Raw genomic sequence first — 17,639 nt, 5'->3', positions numbered from 1 at the left:
CGCTGAACGCGGCCATTCATTTTGTGCTCTTTTCCGAATAAACGAGAGTTTGATTGGTTAAAATTTATCACGCAAACGGAATGCATACAAATTCTTTTAAAAAAATGGATCAATCAAATGTCTAATGTAAAGGATGTCATATTTATATTTTTTCATATTAGACACGTGATTGGTCTTTCGCTACATGTGCATAGAATCTAAATTAATGATTTATGTTTCAATAATATGCATCATGAACTGCTATTTATCTTTTAGTCGTGTAGTTGTCAGACACAAAATTCTCAGTTACATTTGCAGAAATATTTTATTATTTTTTTATACGCTTTTTAAAATTCCCGCTTAATCGCTCAATTAACATCGATTGGGGCTATTACTATATCGATATGCGCGATCGTGAGAGAGCAGCTGACTATTTGAAAAAACGTTTGGAGTTTGGTGACTAGTGAGGAGTGAGACGATTAATTGTCAGACGAGTGAAACAAAAAATATATTATAATTCCGAAACGGTTTTCTTCAGAGTTTTATTGAAACAGATACGCGTCTCAAATTCAGTGCTTGTTAAGTGGTAAGTGATAACGATAAATATGTGTTTTATTGTCAAATTTGAGAGAGTATAATTATCAATCTCTCTCCTTTTTCAATCTAACCTCCTCACAAATATACATGCGCTAAATTACACATTTTTACAACTTGAAACGTTCTTTCATTAAAAAAAAAATCTTTTTTGTCACTGTATTAAATATTATATACAATTATTTTGTACAATATTAGATAATTTAATTTCTTTGATTATAATTGCTAATCAAAGAGAAAAATAGATCTATAGTAAAAAAAATTGTAATTTGTATATTATTAAAATCTCAATGATGATTACAGATATGGATACATCAATTGAAGATATAGATGTGAGTAATGAATCACCTACTCTAATTGATGTTATTGATTTAACTAAAGAATCACCAAGAACTAGATCTTCACAATCACATACTGAACATACTGGAAATGCATCTGCAAGTCCTTATATAACTAGATCAAGTAGACGTATCTCACATAGAGATGTCGTGCTTCCTATAGTTCTAGGAAGGAGACAAAATCAAACGTTTGTATATATCTTACTTATTTCTCAATAAATATTAATAAAGAATACAAAGTATTAAAAAAGATTGAGATTAATACAGTAGTTTTAGATGATCAAGTAGATTTGCATCGTATCAAAAGTTTATATTCCATGTTTAGAGATCATGTCCAGAAAATCTTTATTCAAGAATTATAATGAAAGATTAATGATTCATTAGTAAAATTTTCTTATTGATTTTAATTAATAGTTATCAGTTTTTGTTTATATTTGCAATTCTATACCTTTCTTATTTATTCAGTATTATATATTCCAATGTTTAATTTCTTTTTGATATGAATTTATATAAATTTTTTGCTAACTTAAAACTGCTTTAATACACTTTACAAATTTAACCTAATCTTTTTGCATCTTGTGTACACACAATGTAGTAATTATAAATTTTTTATGATTATAAAATGTATCTTTTTAGAGATTTTCCTCCAATAAGAAGAAGAATGCATAATGATGTAAGTAACAATGAAATTGTGAATCTTGATGATACTATCGAAGATAAAAAAGATGAAGAAGCAGATAAACAAAAAATGGATAAACAAAAAGCAGATAAATATTACGCATTTCACTCAGATAATAAAGTGCCAGTATCTTTAACATGTCCAATATGTTTGGAATTATTATCTTCTAGTTTAGAACCCACTTCTACTCGATGTGGACATTTATTTTGTGCAAAATGTTTAGAAGAATCTATTCGTAAATATAAAAGTTGTCCAGTCTGTAAATCACCTTTAAAATTAAAATCTTGTATTCGTTTATATCTATAAATAAACTTATATATTTTATTGAACAAATTAGAATTCACATAATGTTCATAAATAATGAACATTGCGTGAATCTAATTTGTTCAATATTTCATATATTGTGATATTATTATATACTCATTAATTTGAAAAATTTTGTAAATTTACTTCAGTCGTTTTCTTCTTCCTATAAATCTGTCATTATCTTAAGGGTAAACAATGATCAGGTGAAATATCTCTGTTAAAAAAAAAAGTGAAAATGTCAGTTATGCTTTTGATGTTATGTTTTTACTTATTAAATTTTGATTATATAAAATTGTCATTTTTGTCTAAACGATTTGTAAAAAAAAACATACATAATTATTAATAGATATTTATAATAAAAATTAGTTTTATAATAAAAGTTTTCTATACAATTTTTGTAACTGTCATACTCTTTTAGATAATTTTAGATAATTAGTTTTGTATTAATTTTGTATATTATTTAACATAGATTTAGCATATTATGAATATGATATTAAATTAGGAAAATTTATAATACGAATAATTATTTTCATTTTTTTTAATAATAAGATTGTATCTTTTAGTTGTAACGATGAAAATAAAGTAATTTGAAATATATTTATAAATTGATATATTTATAAATATTTATTTATATAACGCAATTATCCGCAAATAATATTGTTTTCTATTACATATTTTTAAATATTAAAAAATTACGATATACATACATGTAATGTAAAAATTTTGCTTTTTTAAATATTTATGAAGTTATAAATTTTATACCGATTTTATAATTATAATTTGTTTGAGGAAAGAGAAAAAGCATAAATGTAATATTACTAATAGTTCATATTATATTAGTTAATATTAACACAAAACTCTTTAAATGCATATAAACTGTATTACAATAACATATTATTGATATTGTATTTTTATTATATTATTGATTATTTTGAATTAAGTATATTTTAATCTCTGAATTTTGATTTATTTTATATTTTGATTATCAATTTGATCATGTTTGCTTATATTATTATTTGACCTTATACTATTTTTTTTATAAAAAAATAATATAAATACTTGTTATTCTTTATAGAGAGAACAGAGTATAGGTTTCCTGTTAATAGGTGGAATCTGTTTCAAAAAGATATAGAAATTTCTTTGATAGTCTCTGTGAAAAATAAAAAGAAATTATGTTTAAAAAAGAAAATGTCCAATTTTATATTGGGGCTGCCGTAGGTGTAACAGGTATAAACAAGATTACAATACTTATCTCAATCAATCTATTCCTGTCATAATATAAAATGTGTGTTTGTAGTGTTGGCTGTGACTATGTGTTGGAAAACTTTTATCTCCCAATAATACATCTGTTGTCACCCAAAATAAGATATATCCAATACATCTGATATTAAAAGTAAGATATCTGAATGTTATCATTTATTGAAATATTATTAAATGTCTATATATATATATATATATATATATATATATATATTCTATTATACATTTTTGTTCAACAGATACTCCTGTCCATCAATCTATCGACAAGATATTAAAGCTCGAAGATGTGTCTATTGATAAACATAAATGTCATTCACACTTTAAAAGTGCTTCCCGATATAGTGACAATAATTTTGAAGATTCTACACTTCTAACGACACCATTAATAAAACCAGCATCAAGTGAGTCTAAATATTGATGCAAAGACACCAGTGAAAGAAAATGAAATTGTACAAGATTTGTACGATTCTTATATACTTATGAATCTTATCATATTTTAAACGAGGAAAAAATTTTATCTCAAAATACAGAGGCATATTTAACAATGTGAAAGAAAAAATACATAACAATAATATAATATATGAACACAAAAATATACAATTCGATATTAAAATCAGATTTATTGAATGTTAAGAAGATTGAAAACATTCCAGAAATCAGGTTTATCGAGCCTCCATCTGATAGCTCTAATAATGAAAGTATTTCTTTGCACAATGACATTAATATTTCTACATGTAATACAATTGTAAACACGGAATAAGCAAATTTAAATTCTATTCTAATAATGACTGATGAATTTAATGAATATAATTTAATCTTAATATATCTTCTACAAAATATATTTTGATTCCACTTTAAATCTTGTTCGCATCTACACATTAAACAACTTTTTTTTCTAAATATTTATTTTATATATCTTCTTTTATTTTTCTTTTATAACATATTTTCTTGTATAAATTATAAATTATTTATTTTATATTTTTTCTTTTATAACATTTTCTTTTATAAATTATTACACAGACTGATATATATATATATATATATATATATATGACAATGTATGAAAGTTTTATATTCTTAGTTGATATGATAAATAATATCTAAAAGCAAGTAAACTCGAAGAAATTCCCATTATCAACGATGAAGAGCGACTTGGCGCCGATAATGAAATTCAAAATCCCGCGCCATCGTCACTCGACGACGCACCCCCGCCTCGTATTGGTCGGGCACGCCTACGTTATGGCGGCGCAGCAGAAAAATGAGGTACATACACAGCCCGTTGTGGTGGAAGGGCTGCGATGAGGACGAATCGCGGTTTTGTTGTTATTTCGCGTATTGAGGCGAGTCGCGGCGCGTTTTCTCGCGGACGGTGTGCGATGCGTGCCAGGTGCTACGAGACGTGCGTATAAGAGCTCGTTCGCGTGCGTAATCTCGCGCCAACACACACCGAACGGGTTTTTTCCATATCGTGTCGTGTCGTGTCGTGTCGTGTCATTGACTCAGGACGAAGTGTCAAAATTTATCCGAGCTCTCTGTTTTCCTCCCCTGCCCTCCTCCTCCCCGCGTCGTCGAGAGTGAGATATTAAAATCTCTTCCGCGAATAAAATCTCGCCGTCCAGCTGATCGTCGTCCCGTGACACGAGAAGACGCGACTTGTACGAGCGTTAACAGCAGACGTAAGGACATGTATACATATGACAACGTCAGTGCGCTTTGTTTTCTTTCTCTTACAATGACGCTGAATGTCGACGCAAAGCGAGTCGACGAGTTATTTTAACGCTTGTTGATGATAATTAACGGGAAGACTGGAGAGATACGCGACGACGTAGTGCGACGTGCATCGTTCGTTATCGCTGTTAGAGCTTTTTTAAACTTTTCTTTTTAAGTTAGAGAGCGAGAATAAACATAATATGCGTGCGAATTTCACAACTTCGTGAAAACAATTCTATTATCTGCGGTGTTTAATCTTATCCTTGCGCGAAATGTCATTAGACGTATCGTTGATGTGTTCGTATGATATATATATATATATATATATATATATATATATATATATACGTCTATATAAATTTTTTTGTACTTCAATTTATTAACCCATTGCTTAAAATTTTGCACAAATAGCTTTAATCTATCAATAATTTATTTATTAAATAAAAGTTAGTGGTTTAAACTTTAAATATCTTACATGCACACATAGATAACATATATACATTACACACACCCACACACATACATATGCATGTATATAAATAATTTGGCAGAAACATTGGCAAAATAGAATGTAAACATATTTATGTGAGTAGAAAATTGCTGCTGCAAGTGGAAAATTACATAATTATATAGATGTTGTATTTTTGTTCGTGACATATATATATTGTTTATATGTATGATGTAGCATATATTCATATATATGAACTAAAAATCTTACATGTACAGTTTTATTATATATATAAAAATTGTAATTTTTATATATATTTATTTATAAACTATTGTGTATGTATATTTTCAGACTGTATGCAATTTGATCCTAAATGCTGAATAGTGTTCACAAGACCCAAATGAATATGTAATCTGTGTTAAAATACTACCAGGAATACAATGTTCATTTATCTAAGATGCATTTAATAAAATCTATTCGTCAGTGATTATATATTTGGCAAAGTCGGAGAGTGATGCCGGTTCATCAGATTAATGTTAATCCGCCTGACTGGCAACCACCTTTGTCAATTGGTCCTTCTAATAATACAAGTCCTGCTGGTGGAGAAGGCTTACCAGAATGGACACCACGGGTAATCTTTTGTTCATTAAGAAATTAATAATTAATACTTAATTATTTTAAATCTATGACAAAATATGGATATAGGATGTCTTCAAAATGTCTTTTCTTTGAATTCTATGCTTTTTTTTATCAACTTGGTCTTATTTTTCTTTTAAAATATTAAAAAAATTTATTAAATTTTAAATTATATGTGACAGGAAGAGTTGTTCAGAAATTTTAATTTTAGGAAAACAGATAAAATAAACTTATATTATCCAATTAATTTCAAACAGATTTTAGAATTCTAATTTGAATTTTAAATATAAATATATATAGTATTACAAATTAGATACAAATGTATTAAAAATAAAGAAAAGTTATATACAATAAATTGTAATCTCTTCTATAAAAATTGATTTAACATTAGCTAAAGAATTCAGCATTTTAAAGGAAATATGAGACATATCATTGAAGAACATTCTATATATTATACTTTATGTATTTTTATATATTCTATATATATTTTAAAAATAAGGAAAGAAATTCACTTTACAGGATCACTTTACAGTAACTTAAATTAAAGAGCAAGAATATAAAATACAAATAATCTTAAAATATAATTATTCTGTTCCATTTAATCTTACATTGCTTTAATAATTAATAATATATAACATGATAACATAATCTAAAAATATATTTATATATAGACATAAATTAAATATAGACGATAAAGTATATACAATGTTTTCTCATCTCGTGAAAGATTTTTTGCTTCATCAAAAGATAGTCAATGTCTCATTTCTCGAGCAAACGAGTTGTCAAGCTTTATTCAATTATTGACTGATATCTGATGGTGTTCAAGTTTTGTAAATTATTTGCTCTTCTGATCTCATTGTTAATATTTATATTTGTTTCGAAAAAACAAATGTATTTTCCATAAAAAAAAAGGAAATACTGTACTGTAATAATTAATTCTTTTGCTGTTGATTCTTCCTCACATAGACATATATACTTATTTTAGGAATCGAGTTATGCCACAGTAGTTACTATAATACCAGACCATTGTCACTCGTCTGTAAGCACATTATCCTCGACCAACCATGATATTTGCAGGTGAATAGAATGTATTAATAATTAATTATAATATGTATATATCAACTACACACACATATATAATATTTACAATAATTACAATATATTTTCAACTTTTATATCATTAAGAAAGTTTTATTCTTTTAAACAGGATCTGCCATTGCGAAGGTGAAGAAGGTGCTCCTTTATTAGCGCCTTGCTACTGCAGTGGCAGTTTGCGTTATGTGCATCAGGCTTGTCTTCAACAATGGATTAAGGCTTCGGATACCCGCGCCTGTGAATTATGCAAGTTCACATTTATCATGCATGCCAAGACAAAACCATTTTGCGAGGTAAGTAAACTTGTTCGATGAAGAAAAAAAAATCACGAATGAAAAATGTCTTGATCATATTTTCAATATACCAAATACCGTATAATATTTTTAGTGGGAGAAACTCGAAATGTCCGCGCTAGAAGTGCGAAAATTATGGTGCGCGGTGGCTTTTCACGCTGTAGCTGCTCTTTGCGTAGCATGGTCATTGTATGTACTCGTCGAACGATCTGTGGAGGAAGCTCGTCGTGGATTCGTCGACTGGTCTTTCTGGACTAAATTAATAGTCGTCGTAATCGGTTCTACCGGTGGTTTGGTCTTCATGTATATTCAATGCAAAGCGTATATTACATTATGCAAAAAGTGGCGAGCGTTTAATAGGTATGTGTTTTTCACTTAAACACTTGTACGCTTTGTATTGAGATTAAAATCTGTCAAAATCTCTTTGTTTCCAGAGTGATATTTATTCAAAATGTTCCCGAAAAAGTGGTGCTTCCTCCGTCACCTACAGACTCTTTGAGAGAGGTCACCTTGCCCCTGAAGGATCCAACTGCCTCGATGGCCGAGCTCAACCGCACTCTGTTACCCCGTACCATAGATCCTCCATGTGCCTCGCAGATGTCGAAGGCCGACTCTGCCGCACCACAGAGGCACGACGCTCAATTGAAACTTTATGTATTCGACAAATTGTCCTCATCCGAGGACAATCTATAATACCTAACTTCGAAGATGGAAATCATCGTACGTAAAATCGCGCGTTAAAGGTGATTAACCAAATTTTCAGTTCGAAGGAAAAAAAAAAAAAAAAAAAGGCAAAGCGCGTTCTCGGACGAAACTGGAATAATTTTAGGCTATACGATTTCGGAGCGGAATCACCCTTGTCGAAATCGTCGAATATCCGCCCTCGTGCAGCACCTTTCTTTTCCCGAAACTTAGTACTTGAGTGCTTACAGTGTTGACAGTGGGATAGAGATGAAAGTGTACAGCTCTCGGATGCTGGTGCTTTCTTATGTACATAATTATTGTATCTGTGATGTTATTAAATAAACTTTACCATATTTAAACTATATATTTCCGACGCTTGTATTTCATTCTCGGAAAATTAGCATTGTAACTATATATACGTATTTTTCTTTGTATGGTAAAGTTTCTGTTAAAATTTTATTGTCAGATGCGTTTAGTTATTTAAAAATAAATTGTACACATTGAATTAGCTTTTATATACTTTATTTTAAGTGTGTAGATGCGCGCGACACTAGCGTCAGCAGATCGAGTCGTTGCGACGACAGCGACATCTCGGGTACTCGGTGCTGCCGTATCGATTGGTTGATCAGTGTCGCGCGTGTAGCCGTAACGTTCGGTCCCGGTAACGTCAATGCGACAGTCAGTGCATGCGAGGCAGAGCTAGAGCGCGATAGACGACGACGACGACGACGAGTCGTAGACGAGCGGTAAAAAGAGGAGGTTCGTATTGTTCGTGAAACGAAATCTGCGCGACAGAGGCGAAAAACGGATATCCTCAGGTCCTCGCCGGCTTCCGGGGGGCGAGTGTCGGCAAAACACGCTGCCATGTAGCGCCGGGTGTGTGTGTGTGTGTGTGTATGTGTAAATGAAGCGGCGGCGTATACCGCGCTCGCGTGCCGTGGGGAGGGTATCGTCCGCTGTAACCGCGGCGGCATCGGCGGCGGGGGCGATGGGAATGGCGCGCAAATGCTGCGTGCGTAGCTGCGAGGCGGACGTGCGGGAGGCGCGCGCCAAAGGATTGCCGCTTCACAAGTTTCCCAAGGACGTCGCGCTGAGGGACAGGTGGTTGACCAGCGGCGGATTCGACGAGAGTTTCAAGCCGACGCCGGGCCAGGTCGTCTGCCATAGGCATTTCAAACGCGCCGACTACGACCACGCCGCACGGGGCGGTCACAAGTTCCTGCTCAAGAGGGGCAGCGTACCCTCGGTCTTCGCGGACTATGACAATCATCCCGGTACGTGCAAAAGTGCGCCGACCATCGTCTACCTCGTGTTGCGAGGTGTAAAACGCACAACGTAGTTGTTTCCGCGCATCCTCTTTCTCTTTCTCTCCCCTTCCTCCCCGTCTAGCCGCTTCGCTCTTTGCTCCGCCATGTATCCCCCTCCCCCCGCCCCTCTGCCCGCTGCTTTCTCCCCTCTCCTCCGCCTGTCCCCCCGCGCCTTTTGTCGCATGAGTCGCATGCGTGTTCGATGCGTATACGCGGCAGCTTCGAGTCGCGCGCGATGCCGGTAATTTACGAGAACGCGCTTCTTTTTTTCTTCTTTTCTCTCGTAACAATACCGCTGTGTTTTCTTCAAACAGTTTCTCATTATTATCTGCCGATGTTGGCAGATACTCGCGATCGAATCATTCGCGCGACACTCGAATGTCTTGTCTGTCTACCGATTGTTTGATAACAAAAAAATGATGCCTCGGTTATGCGGCGACAAAACATTTTTGTTTGTGTGTTTAACATCTCTATCTTAGAATCCGATCTCTTCCACTGATTGTGAGTTATATAAAGTGTCTCAAAATGCTTTTAGTAACAAATTCCTCGACCGTTCGAAATTGATCTTACTTTAACGAAAATGTCGATATTTCTTAACTGTTTTTTTTTTGTTTTTTTTTTATAATATAGAATCAAAATTGTATTTAAATATTTCATGTAATCAGTGTGTTATATTGAATTAATATTTATTATTTTTTTTTGTTTGCAGATCCAGTGGTTATATCAGTGAAATCTTCTACATCTTATGCACAAGAAGACCTGGATCTGATCAACTCGGAAATACTAAATTTGGAACATTCTGCCTCGCCATTATTGTCAGAAGTGAGAACACCTAAATCCGATAGTTGTGGTGAAACGTGTTACTCCAGACCTGAATCGTCCACGGACTCTTTAAATCTCCCTGATAATTCAGAAGTGGATAACGAATGCAAAATGGCAAAGTTGAAGGAAGAAATTGTAGCATCGGTGAAAGACAAATTGGTTGAAAATTCAAACAGTAAAGTAAACACAGTAGCGATGCAGCTTGGTATTGTTGAGCCAGGAGTGACAATGAAGGCTGATGGTAAAGATTTAATAATAAAGGAGGAATTAAAAAACATTAAGTTATCCGATGACAAGGAGTTTGATAAATCAGAGGAATTAAAACCAAAGTTAAATCGTGATGGCACAAAGTTTTCTCCTGGTGCTAAATTGGAAGCGAAAGACTTTAATGATAAGTGGCAAGTATTATTGAATATTCAACAAAATAATTAAATGTTGAAACAAAAGCTGTGAAAAAGTTATTGTGGAATATGAAAATAATAAGTGTTGAGTGTTTAAAATATCAACTATAAACTTAAAAATCAATGAGTGTTATGATGAGGTAAAATAAATATATATTGATCAATATTTATAGGTATTCTGCAAAAGTGGTAGAAACGGATTGGGATGAAAGAGAAGTTTTGATACATTTTGACAAATGGAGTTCGAGATTTGACGAATGGATACCAATGGATAGCTCCAGACTTCGTGTATTGCAAACCCCATCACAGTAAGTTAATGATTAAATATAATCATTAAAACATTGCATCGATAACCCACACATGTGATCTAATTTACTTCTATGTTCTTCAAAGACTCAAAGATTTCATTTTCATAAATCATTCTTTATCTTTCTTTAAAGCGAACAAGCTTGGATCCCGCCATCTCCGTAAGTGAAATGTGTTCGTAGCGAATAGATAATATTTGTAGTAGCTGAAATAATAGTAGTATAGTTTTATGGTTTAGTAGCATTTTATTTAACATGCTGTGATTAACAAGAGTTAAATAGAGAAGATAATTTGAATCCCATATACATTGATTACATCTGCAAAGGTGATGGTAAATATCTATTCATCATCCCCAAATATTTAAAATAATGGAATATGCAAATAAAAAAATTCATTTTTCATTACGTACATTGAATCTTATTTCTTTGTTATGCGAATGTATAAAATAAAATTATTTATTGTTATTGGTAGTAGATCGTAGAACATTTTCTTTGTTGTGCAACATGATGCAATATTATTTACATAATTGTCTCGCATGAATTGTTTGACGGGAAGAAATGGTACATTCGCATTAATATACCTGCTCTTGTCATATGCCTATGCAAATGCATTACATTACAATAACATTTCCATTCTATATGAAATGTTGCCTAAATCGAATTTAATCTTGTGAATTTCTGGTGTGAGGTGAACCTATTAGCTTTGACAGATGAGTTACGGACCGAAGTTATTTCCGTAAAAAAGAAAATCTGAATTACGACGAAATGCACATCTTTCTCTCGTAGCTTTCTCGTTTCCAATATTATTTATCGTATATTCAATTCAATGCGTGTAATGCGAAGATTTCGCGTCCGCAGGGAGGCAAAGATGCGAGAGTTTTCAGTGGGCGAAAGGGTGCTCGCTATGTGGGCGGACGGTAGAAAGTATCCAGCCAAAGTTAACGCAGTCTTGACGAACGGTAAGCGATCTAACCTAACCCCGTAAGAGGGAAAAAGGACCGCGTCCCCCGTAGATTACCGTTTGACGTTTAGGGGGCTATATACATATGTAATCATTTTTATTCAACGTAGTAGTGTTCCTCGGGGTATAAGAGTGCTAAGTAAATTTTTTTTCCCAGACAGGTACGATGTATTGTTTGATGATGGATATGCGAAAGTTGTCAAGTCCTCGAAAATGACCAAGATCGCCGAAAGTCCGACCAAGGTACGAATCATTAGATTGAGGTTATGTTGTTGTTTCCTGGTAACTGTTACGGATCGCATAAAGAAAGGTTGAAGGAATTTTCTCCGGGATAGTGAAGTCGAAACATCTTTATTTGATACTTAATATTTATCGTTAACTCTCTCGCGGATGTATCGTGAATCTTGCAGTTTTCATGATTTTTTTATATAATTTTTAATTAATTCTCGTTCAACAAAAGTCATGATTTGTGTAAAAAGATTTAATGAACTCTAAAACGAACCAGATTTCTTTAAACTTAAATTTTCACATGTATACAACATAATTAGTGCAGTATGTTATACTTTCTATCGTAAGAAAATTATTTCTTTATTTTACTTCAATAGCAGTTGAGTGAATTGGAAGGGTATATAGGCAGCAAACAGGAAAGAAGAGATAAAAAACGGAAGCATACAGTTATGGAGTTGTTCAACACTCACTCGAGGAAACGTACGAAAAATGATGCCGACAAAGCACCAAAACGAGAGGAGACGGTTGTCAAGGAAAGTGCGGAAAGTTCTATAGAAAATAAGGTCGAATTAGATGGTACCTTATTTGGTGCCTGTTACGATCCAGGTACAGATTTATTAAGAGGCTTCGAGAGTAATCCCTCAAAAATTAAATCGTATTCGAAGAAAAGTAAGAAGGAATTGCCTAAAAATGAAAATACGGATCACGAAGAAGAGGTTGGTCCTGAATGGATTGATGGAGAACCGCAAGGAACAGAATCTTATATTGTAGATGGCAATGATGGTGAGTTACAATGCGAGTCCTATTTCTCAACGAAATAGATTTTTATTTCTGATCATAAACATATTGCAATGCTTTAATGTATGATGTGAACGTTTGTATTTTAGGACCACGTCGCTCTATAATAGTGCCAGATAGAAGATTACCTCCTGGTTGGGAAAAACATTTTACGCAAAGAAGAACTGGCACATCTGCTGGAAAGTGGGATGTTATATTCATACAGTAAGATAAAAAATATAATAATTTTATTTTGCTATTATTAAATAACACAATTTGCATATAATTACATTCTTGTTTTAAAGTAAGCAGACTGGGAAGAAGTTCAGATCCAGAAATGACATCAGAGTATTCATGGAGAATCAAGGGCAATATGATTTTAATCCTGAAAATTTTGATTTCTGCATACATCGTAGAAAACGAAATCATGCGCAAAATCGCTCGAAACAAGAAGCTACACCAGAAAAAAAGATTAAAACTTTATTGCCTAAATCGAAAACATTGCCCACATCTGAGAATACATTACAAGTGACAAATAGTATCACTACAACACCTAACATCTCAACACCTGTTACATCTGCTACGGATGGTGGTAAGATTTCTGCAATATATTTTACATTTTAATTCGTATCGTACTTTTTAATCTTTGAAATATCTGTCTTTTACAATCTACTCTAATTCATCAGAGATGATCTATTGTAAGTATTATTGTACAGATATTTTTACAGAATTGAGTAAATTGATGATTAGTTTCTTTATAATAATAATTCTTTTTAATAATAATTTAATAATAATTGTTTTTAATAATAATTGTTTTTACAATAATAATTAGTTTCTTTATAATAATTCTTTTATAATAATAGAAATAAATATATGCTATGTGAATTATGTTTTATAATCCTTTTTAATTTAATGTATTTAATTTATTATGTATTATTATTGTATTATTATATTAACTTATTATGTATTATATTATATTAACATGTATTTATTGTATTACTATTCTGAAACAGCCGTTTTCATTGGACTTCGTGGTGGACTTCGTGTAGAAATGGAGGACAGCGCCTATAAATGTCCCAAGGAAGGCTGCAATAAAAATTTTCGAAAAGAAAATTTACTGCAAATGCACATCAAGTATTATCATCCTGAATACTCCAAATTTCTGGGCTCTACTCCAAAAGTAGAAGATTTGGCTTATGCAAGGACGATCGGGGAATCCATAGATGATATTATTCCAAAGAAATCGCCGACATTCTTAGACAAAATAAACAAATTTGCTAAAAAGAAATCTCTTTCGGAAAAATCATCTACATTGCAACCAACATTGAATACTACGCAACCGTTGTCTCCTTCAATACCTGGCCCGATTATGCCGGAATTAGAAGAGGAAATGGATCAAATAGAGAAGTGCAATGATTTGCAGAAGGAGGATATGAAAATTGAAACATTGTCTTCAATATCTAATCACAGTATGGAGATAGATGACAATATAGAGAAGAAAAAAGAACATACCTGTGCATTGTCTCCTGGTACATTATTTGACATGAAAGTTAAAGAAGAAAAGGCACAAGGTGGAATTAAAACATTATTACCTGTCAGGCCATCCACAACATCAGAGGTGCAAAAAAGCGATAGAGCAAAACCTTTAGATGAAATCACGCACGTTGAGCGTACGAAAAACCAAAAGAAGAGACAACTCTCCGAACACAGTGTAGATTTACTGACTAAAGGAAAGAAGCGACATGGTAAAATACTTTTATATTTATTATTTACTTTCTTATCACAAGTTTTAAAATTTTATTAAATTATGAATAAAAATATATTAAATTAATATTTCACATTTGATACTTTGTATGTTATATAGGTACATCGGATCTTACTGACAGTTTTGGTGATCTGGATGACAGTGCTATGGATGCCGAAGGACCTGCAGCACTTATGTACAGATATAGCCGTAGAAAATCCGATTCAAAGAGTGATGAGAACAGTCAAAACAGTAAGTGCTAGTGTTTTGCCTGCGTACCTTATAATGCGATGCTATGCATTAAGCAAAATGCAATTGTTTTGATTTTTCCCAGACGTGCTTTTTTTTCTAATTTAATATACAAATGGGATATGTGGGTTTTTTGTTAAACACAATATGTGTTGATAATATTTATTATTGAATTATTTCTGTTGTTTCTTAGGTCAACTAAATGATTCTCGTATTGATAAAGGCGATCCCTTAAAAGGGGATATAATCAAAACAGATATTAATAATGATACAGAAGGTACATTGTTTATTTTTTTTATCTTTTATTGATTTTGCTTTTTAATTTTAGATATCGCCGATTTTATTTTATTTTATTTTATTTTCTTTTATTTTTTATTGTGTTTTATTTTATAAGAAATTACACGTATTTAGCATATATCTCAACATATATGTTTCTCCACTATGAATATTTTGTACAAATTTTTTATACGAGCACACATGTGTGTTTACTATCATATAGAGAGCGAAGGAGTGATGATGATGATCAATGGCGAAATGGTAAAGGTGGAACAACTTCGGAGGGAAGAAATAATAAATTGTACATGTGGTTTTATGGAAGAAGATGGTCTAATGATACAGTGCGATCTTTGTCTCTGCTGGCAACACGGTCATTGCAATGCGATTGAAAAGGAGAAGGATGTTCCTGAAAAATACATATGTTATACATGTTTACATCCGTATCGGCAACGGCCATCTAAGAAATACTTTCACGATCAGGATTGGATTAAGGAAGGGAAATTGCCGAGGTAATTTTTATATTATTAATATGATTATATATATTCTTAATTATTATATAATATATAATCTTATTTACATATTGATTTTTGAACTTTTAGTTTGCCTAATCGAACTCGAAATCAGCATATAATAAATCAGAGAACTGCAATGTTGAAGCGTTCTTATGACTTGGTTGCTGCACTTTTACAAATACAACAACTTCTTCACAGCTTACGTGTAAAAATTAATGTGGCGCAGTAAGTAAAATGTCTGCTTGTTTGACATTTACAATGTGTGTTATAGCAAATAACTTGTTTAAATTTTTATATAGAAAAAAAGATCATCCCAAATTATATCTTTGGGCCAAGAATTGGGAAAAAATGGAAATACCAAAAATAGATATAGAACCAGTACCAGTAATGGAAATAGTGAAGGCAGAACCGAGTTTTACCGATGTGAGTTCGGAGATTTCACGACGAGCTGAGACGAAAACGGATGTCAAACTGCCTATAAAGGACGATCAAGATGAAAAATCAATCGCTTCGGATTCGGAATTAATGAAAATTTTGGAAGAGGATAGCACGCATTCTGATGAATCTAGGATTATCAATAAAAGGGAAGGCTTCATGAATTCAAAGGATAGTCACATACTTTTGGACGCATTAACCAGCTCAGACATAAAGGAAAGAAACATCGCTATGTCAGATATTAAAACAGAAAACACAGGTACAGTAATGTAGTAAAATAAAATAAAGAATAAAATGTTTTTTTTTTTAATCATATCTCTTTCAATATATAGATTTACTAGCTGATAAAACTATGAATGATAATTCTACATCTGGGAGTCTTTCTCTCAACTCGGGACCGCTTATTGATAATATTCAACAAGAATCAAGTATAGCCGACGAAGTCTCTGCTCTCCCGCAACCTTTTATACCAGAGCCCGAAGCGCCGATTGATTCAACCGAATGCCGAATGAGATTGTTGGAGCATATTGAACATTTTCAATGCCATCTTGATTCGAGATTAACATCTATAGAAGCGCAAATTTGTGGTAATAAGAACAAGATATTTAAAAAAAAAAAGTATTACAAAATGTTTAATTAAAACATTCATTATATAATTTCTTTCATAGCTCTAGAGGCAATGGATCCAGATGAACTCGCATCAGATCTAAATGTTCAGCCTCGTACTAAGCAAACTGTACAGATGCTCCTTCGTGACTTAAGCACGGTCCGGAAGCTGGCAGCATTATGTTGAAGACTATGTCAGATCTTTGTAGAAACTTGTGACACATATATGTGTGTGTGTAGATAGAAAGAATAGTTAATATCTATATAAGCAGTGTCTCATACATTTACGCTACCAAACTAAAGGTAATTATATAATTTGTTGCTACTGTTGTAAAATAAAATTTATCTTTTAGATTTTAAGATGGGGCAAGCTAATTAACTTGCTGAATTAGAATTTATTAGAATTGTATTGTATGTAATATAATTAAAATTGTTATTGTTAAAAGCAGAAGGTAAAAAAAAAGATAATTTTTAAAGTCATTAATGTATTTATACATATATATCCTAATGATTAATGATAATATAGCCAAATTTATTTTAATATTTGTAACATTTATAAAATCATTAATATCTAGATTTTTTCCATAACTTTATATTTAAACATTTTAGTTTGGAATTTTGGAATATAATACATGAAAAGTGTATATAAAAGTAGTATATATATGTATATATATATTTTTTTCTGTATTTTTTTGTTTTTTTAAGTATATATGAATAATTGAAACATCTGAATAGAGAATTTAACGCAGATAAGTTTCGCTTTCTCTTTATCAAAATAGATTTATCTATTTATATATTGTGAAATTTAGTATCTCTTTGATTTGTGTGTTAATTGAATAATTAATGACTAATAGATGTCGCGACGATACGCATTGCTTGCCGATCAACACCACCAAGGATCTACGTATGTGTTGCATGCACATACATGAATGTAAAGGGATTCAAGTATGTATGTACATACATACATCCATACATACACGATAAGTTTCGAAGC

The 17,639-nt window shown here is 32.1% G+C and overlaps 3 protein-coding genes across 14 annotated transcripts; all 3 read left to right on the top strand.

Moving 5' to 3' along the window:
- Positions 1-181: 181 nt before the first annotated feature.
- Positions 182-4,319, top strand: LOC145944048 (uncharacterized). 2 transcript variants are annotated; one of them, XM_083052048.1, is made up of 7 exons: positions 182-565; positions 877-1,099; positions 1,548-1,584; positions 2,972-3,123; positions 3,194-3,289; positions 3,396-3,557; positions 4,238-4,319. In XM_083052048.1, the coding sequence occupies exons 2-4, from the start codon at positions 879-881 to the stop codon at positions 3,026-3,028; spliced, it is 315 nt and encodes a 104-aa protein (XP_082908174.1). In that variant the 5' UTR covers positions 182-565; positions 877-878; the 3' UTR covers positions 3,029-3,123; positions 3,194-3,289; positions 3,396-3,557; positions 4,238-4,319. The 2 variants fall into 2 exon arrangements, with proteins under 2 accessions (XP_082908174.1, XP_082908173.1); XM_083052047.1 differs by lacking the exons at positions 2,972-3,123; positions 3,194-3,289; positions 3,396-3,557; positions 4,238-4,319 and having other exon boundaries at positions 189-565; positions 1,548-2,238.
- Positions 4,320-4,425: 106 nt separating this feature from the next.
- LOC145944047 (E3 ubiquitin-protein ligase MARCHF8) lies at positions 4,426-8,386 on the top strand. Of its 5 annotated transcripts, none has more exons than XM_083052046.1 (6): positions 4,426-4,832; positions 5,799-5,945; positions 6,936-7,027; positions 7,158-7,338; positions 7,433-7,698; positions 7,773-8,386. In XM_083052046.1, the coding sequence occupies exons 2-6, from the start codon at positions 5,829-5,831 to the stop codon at positions 8,029-8,031; spliced, it is 915 nt and encodes a 304-aa protein (XP_082908172.1). In that variant the 5' UTR covers positions 4,426-4,832; positions 5,799-5,828; the 3' UTR covers positions 8,032-8,386. The 5 variants fall into 5 exon arrangements, with proteins under 5 accessions (XP_082908172.1, XP_082908166.1, XP_082908171.1 ...); XM_083052040.1 differs by having other exon boundaries at positions 5,666-5,945; XM_083052045.1 differs by having other exon boundaries at positions 4,426-4,858; positions 5,666-5,945.
- A 212-nt stretch (positions 8,387-8,598) lies between these two features.
- Positions 8,599-17,638, top strand: Mbd-r2 (PHD finger protein MBD-R2). Of its 7 annotated transcripts, XR_014426610.1 has the most exons (18): positions 8,599-9,296; positions 10,039-10,549; positions 10,726-10,860; positions 10,993-11,019; positions 11,716-11,816; positions 11,976-12,061; positions 12,424-12,829; positions 12,934-13,048; positions 13,129-13,415; positions 13,837-14,568; positions 14,688-14,819; positions 15,010-15,093; positions 15,316-15,601; positions 15,692-15,829; positions 15,904-16,298; positions 16,372-16,626; positions 16,708-16,948; positions 17,500-17,638. XR_014426610.1 is itself a non-coding variant. In XM_083051992.1 (17 exons), the coding sequence occupies exons 1-17, from the start codon at positions 8,927-8,929 to the stop codon at positions 16,830-16,832; spliced, it is 4,182 nt and encodes a 1,393-aa protein (XP_082908118.1). In that variant the 5' UTR covers positions 8,599-8,926; the 3' UTR covers positions 16,833-17,082. The 7 variants fall into 7 exon arrangements, 6 of the variants coding, with proteins under 6 accessions (XP_082908118.1, XP_082908117.1, XP_082908121.1 ...); XM_083051992.1 differs by lacking the exon at positions 17,500-17,638 and having other exon boundaries at positions 12,427-12,829; positions 16,708-17,082; XM_083051991.1 differs by lacking the exon at positions 17,500-17,638 and having other exon boundaries at positions 16,708-17,082.
- Position 17,639: the final 1 nt, after the last annotated feature.

Source organism: Prenolepis imparis, unplaced genomic scaffold, assembly GCF_030444845.1.
Source record: "Prenolepis imparis isolate NDT839.2.m4 unplaced genomic scaffold, iyPreImpa1.0 SCAF_12, whole genome shotgun sequence".
Taxonomy (NCBI): domain Eukaryota; kingdom Metazoa; phylum Arthropoda; class Insecta; order Hymenoptera; family Formicidae; genus Prenolepis; species Prenolepis imparis.
This window is presented reverse-complemented; position numbering and strand designations above follow the sequence as displayed.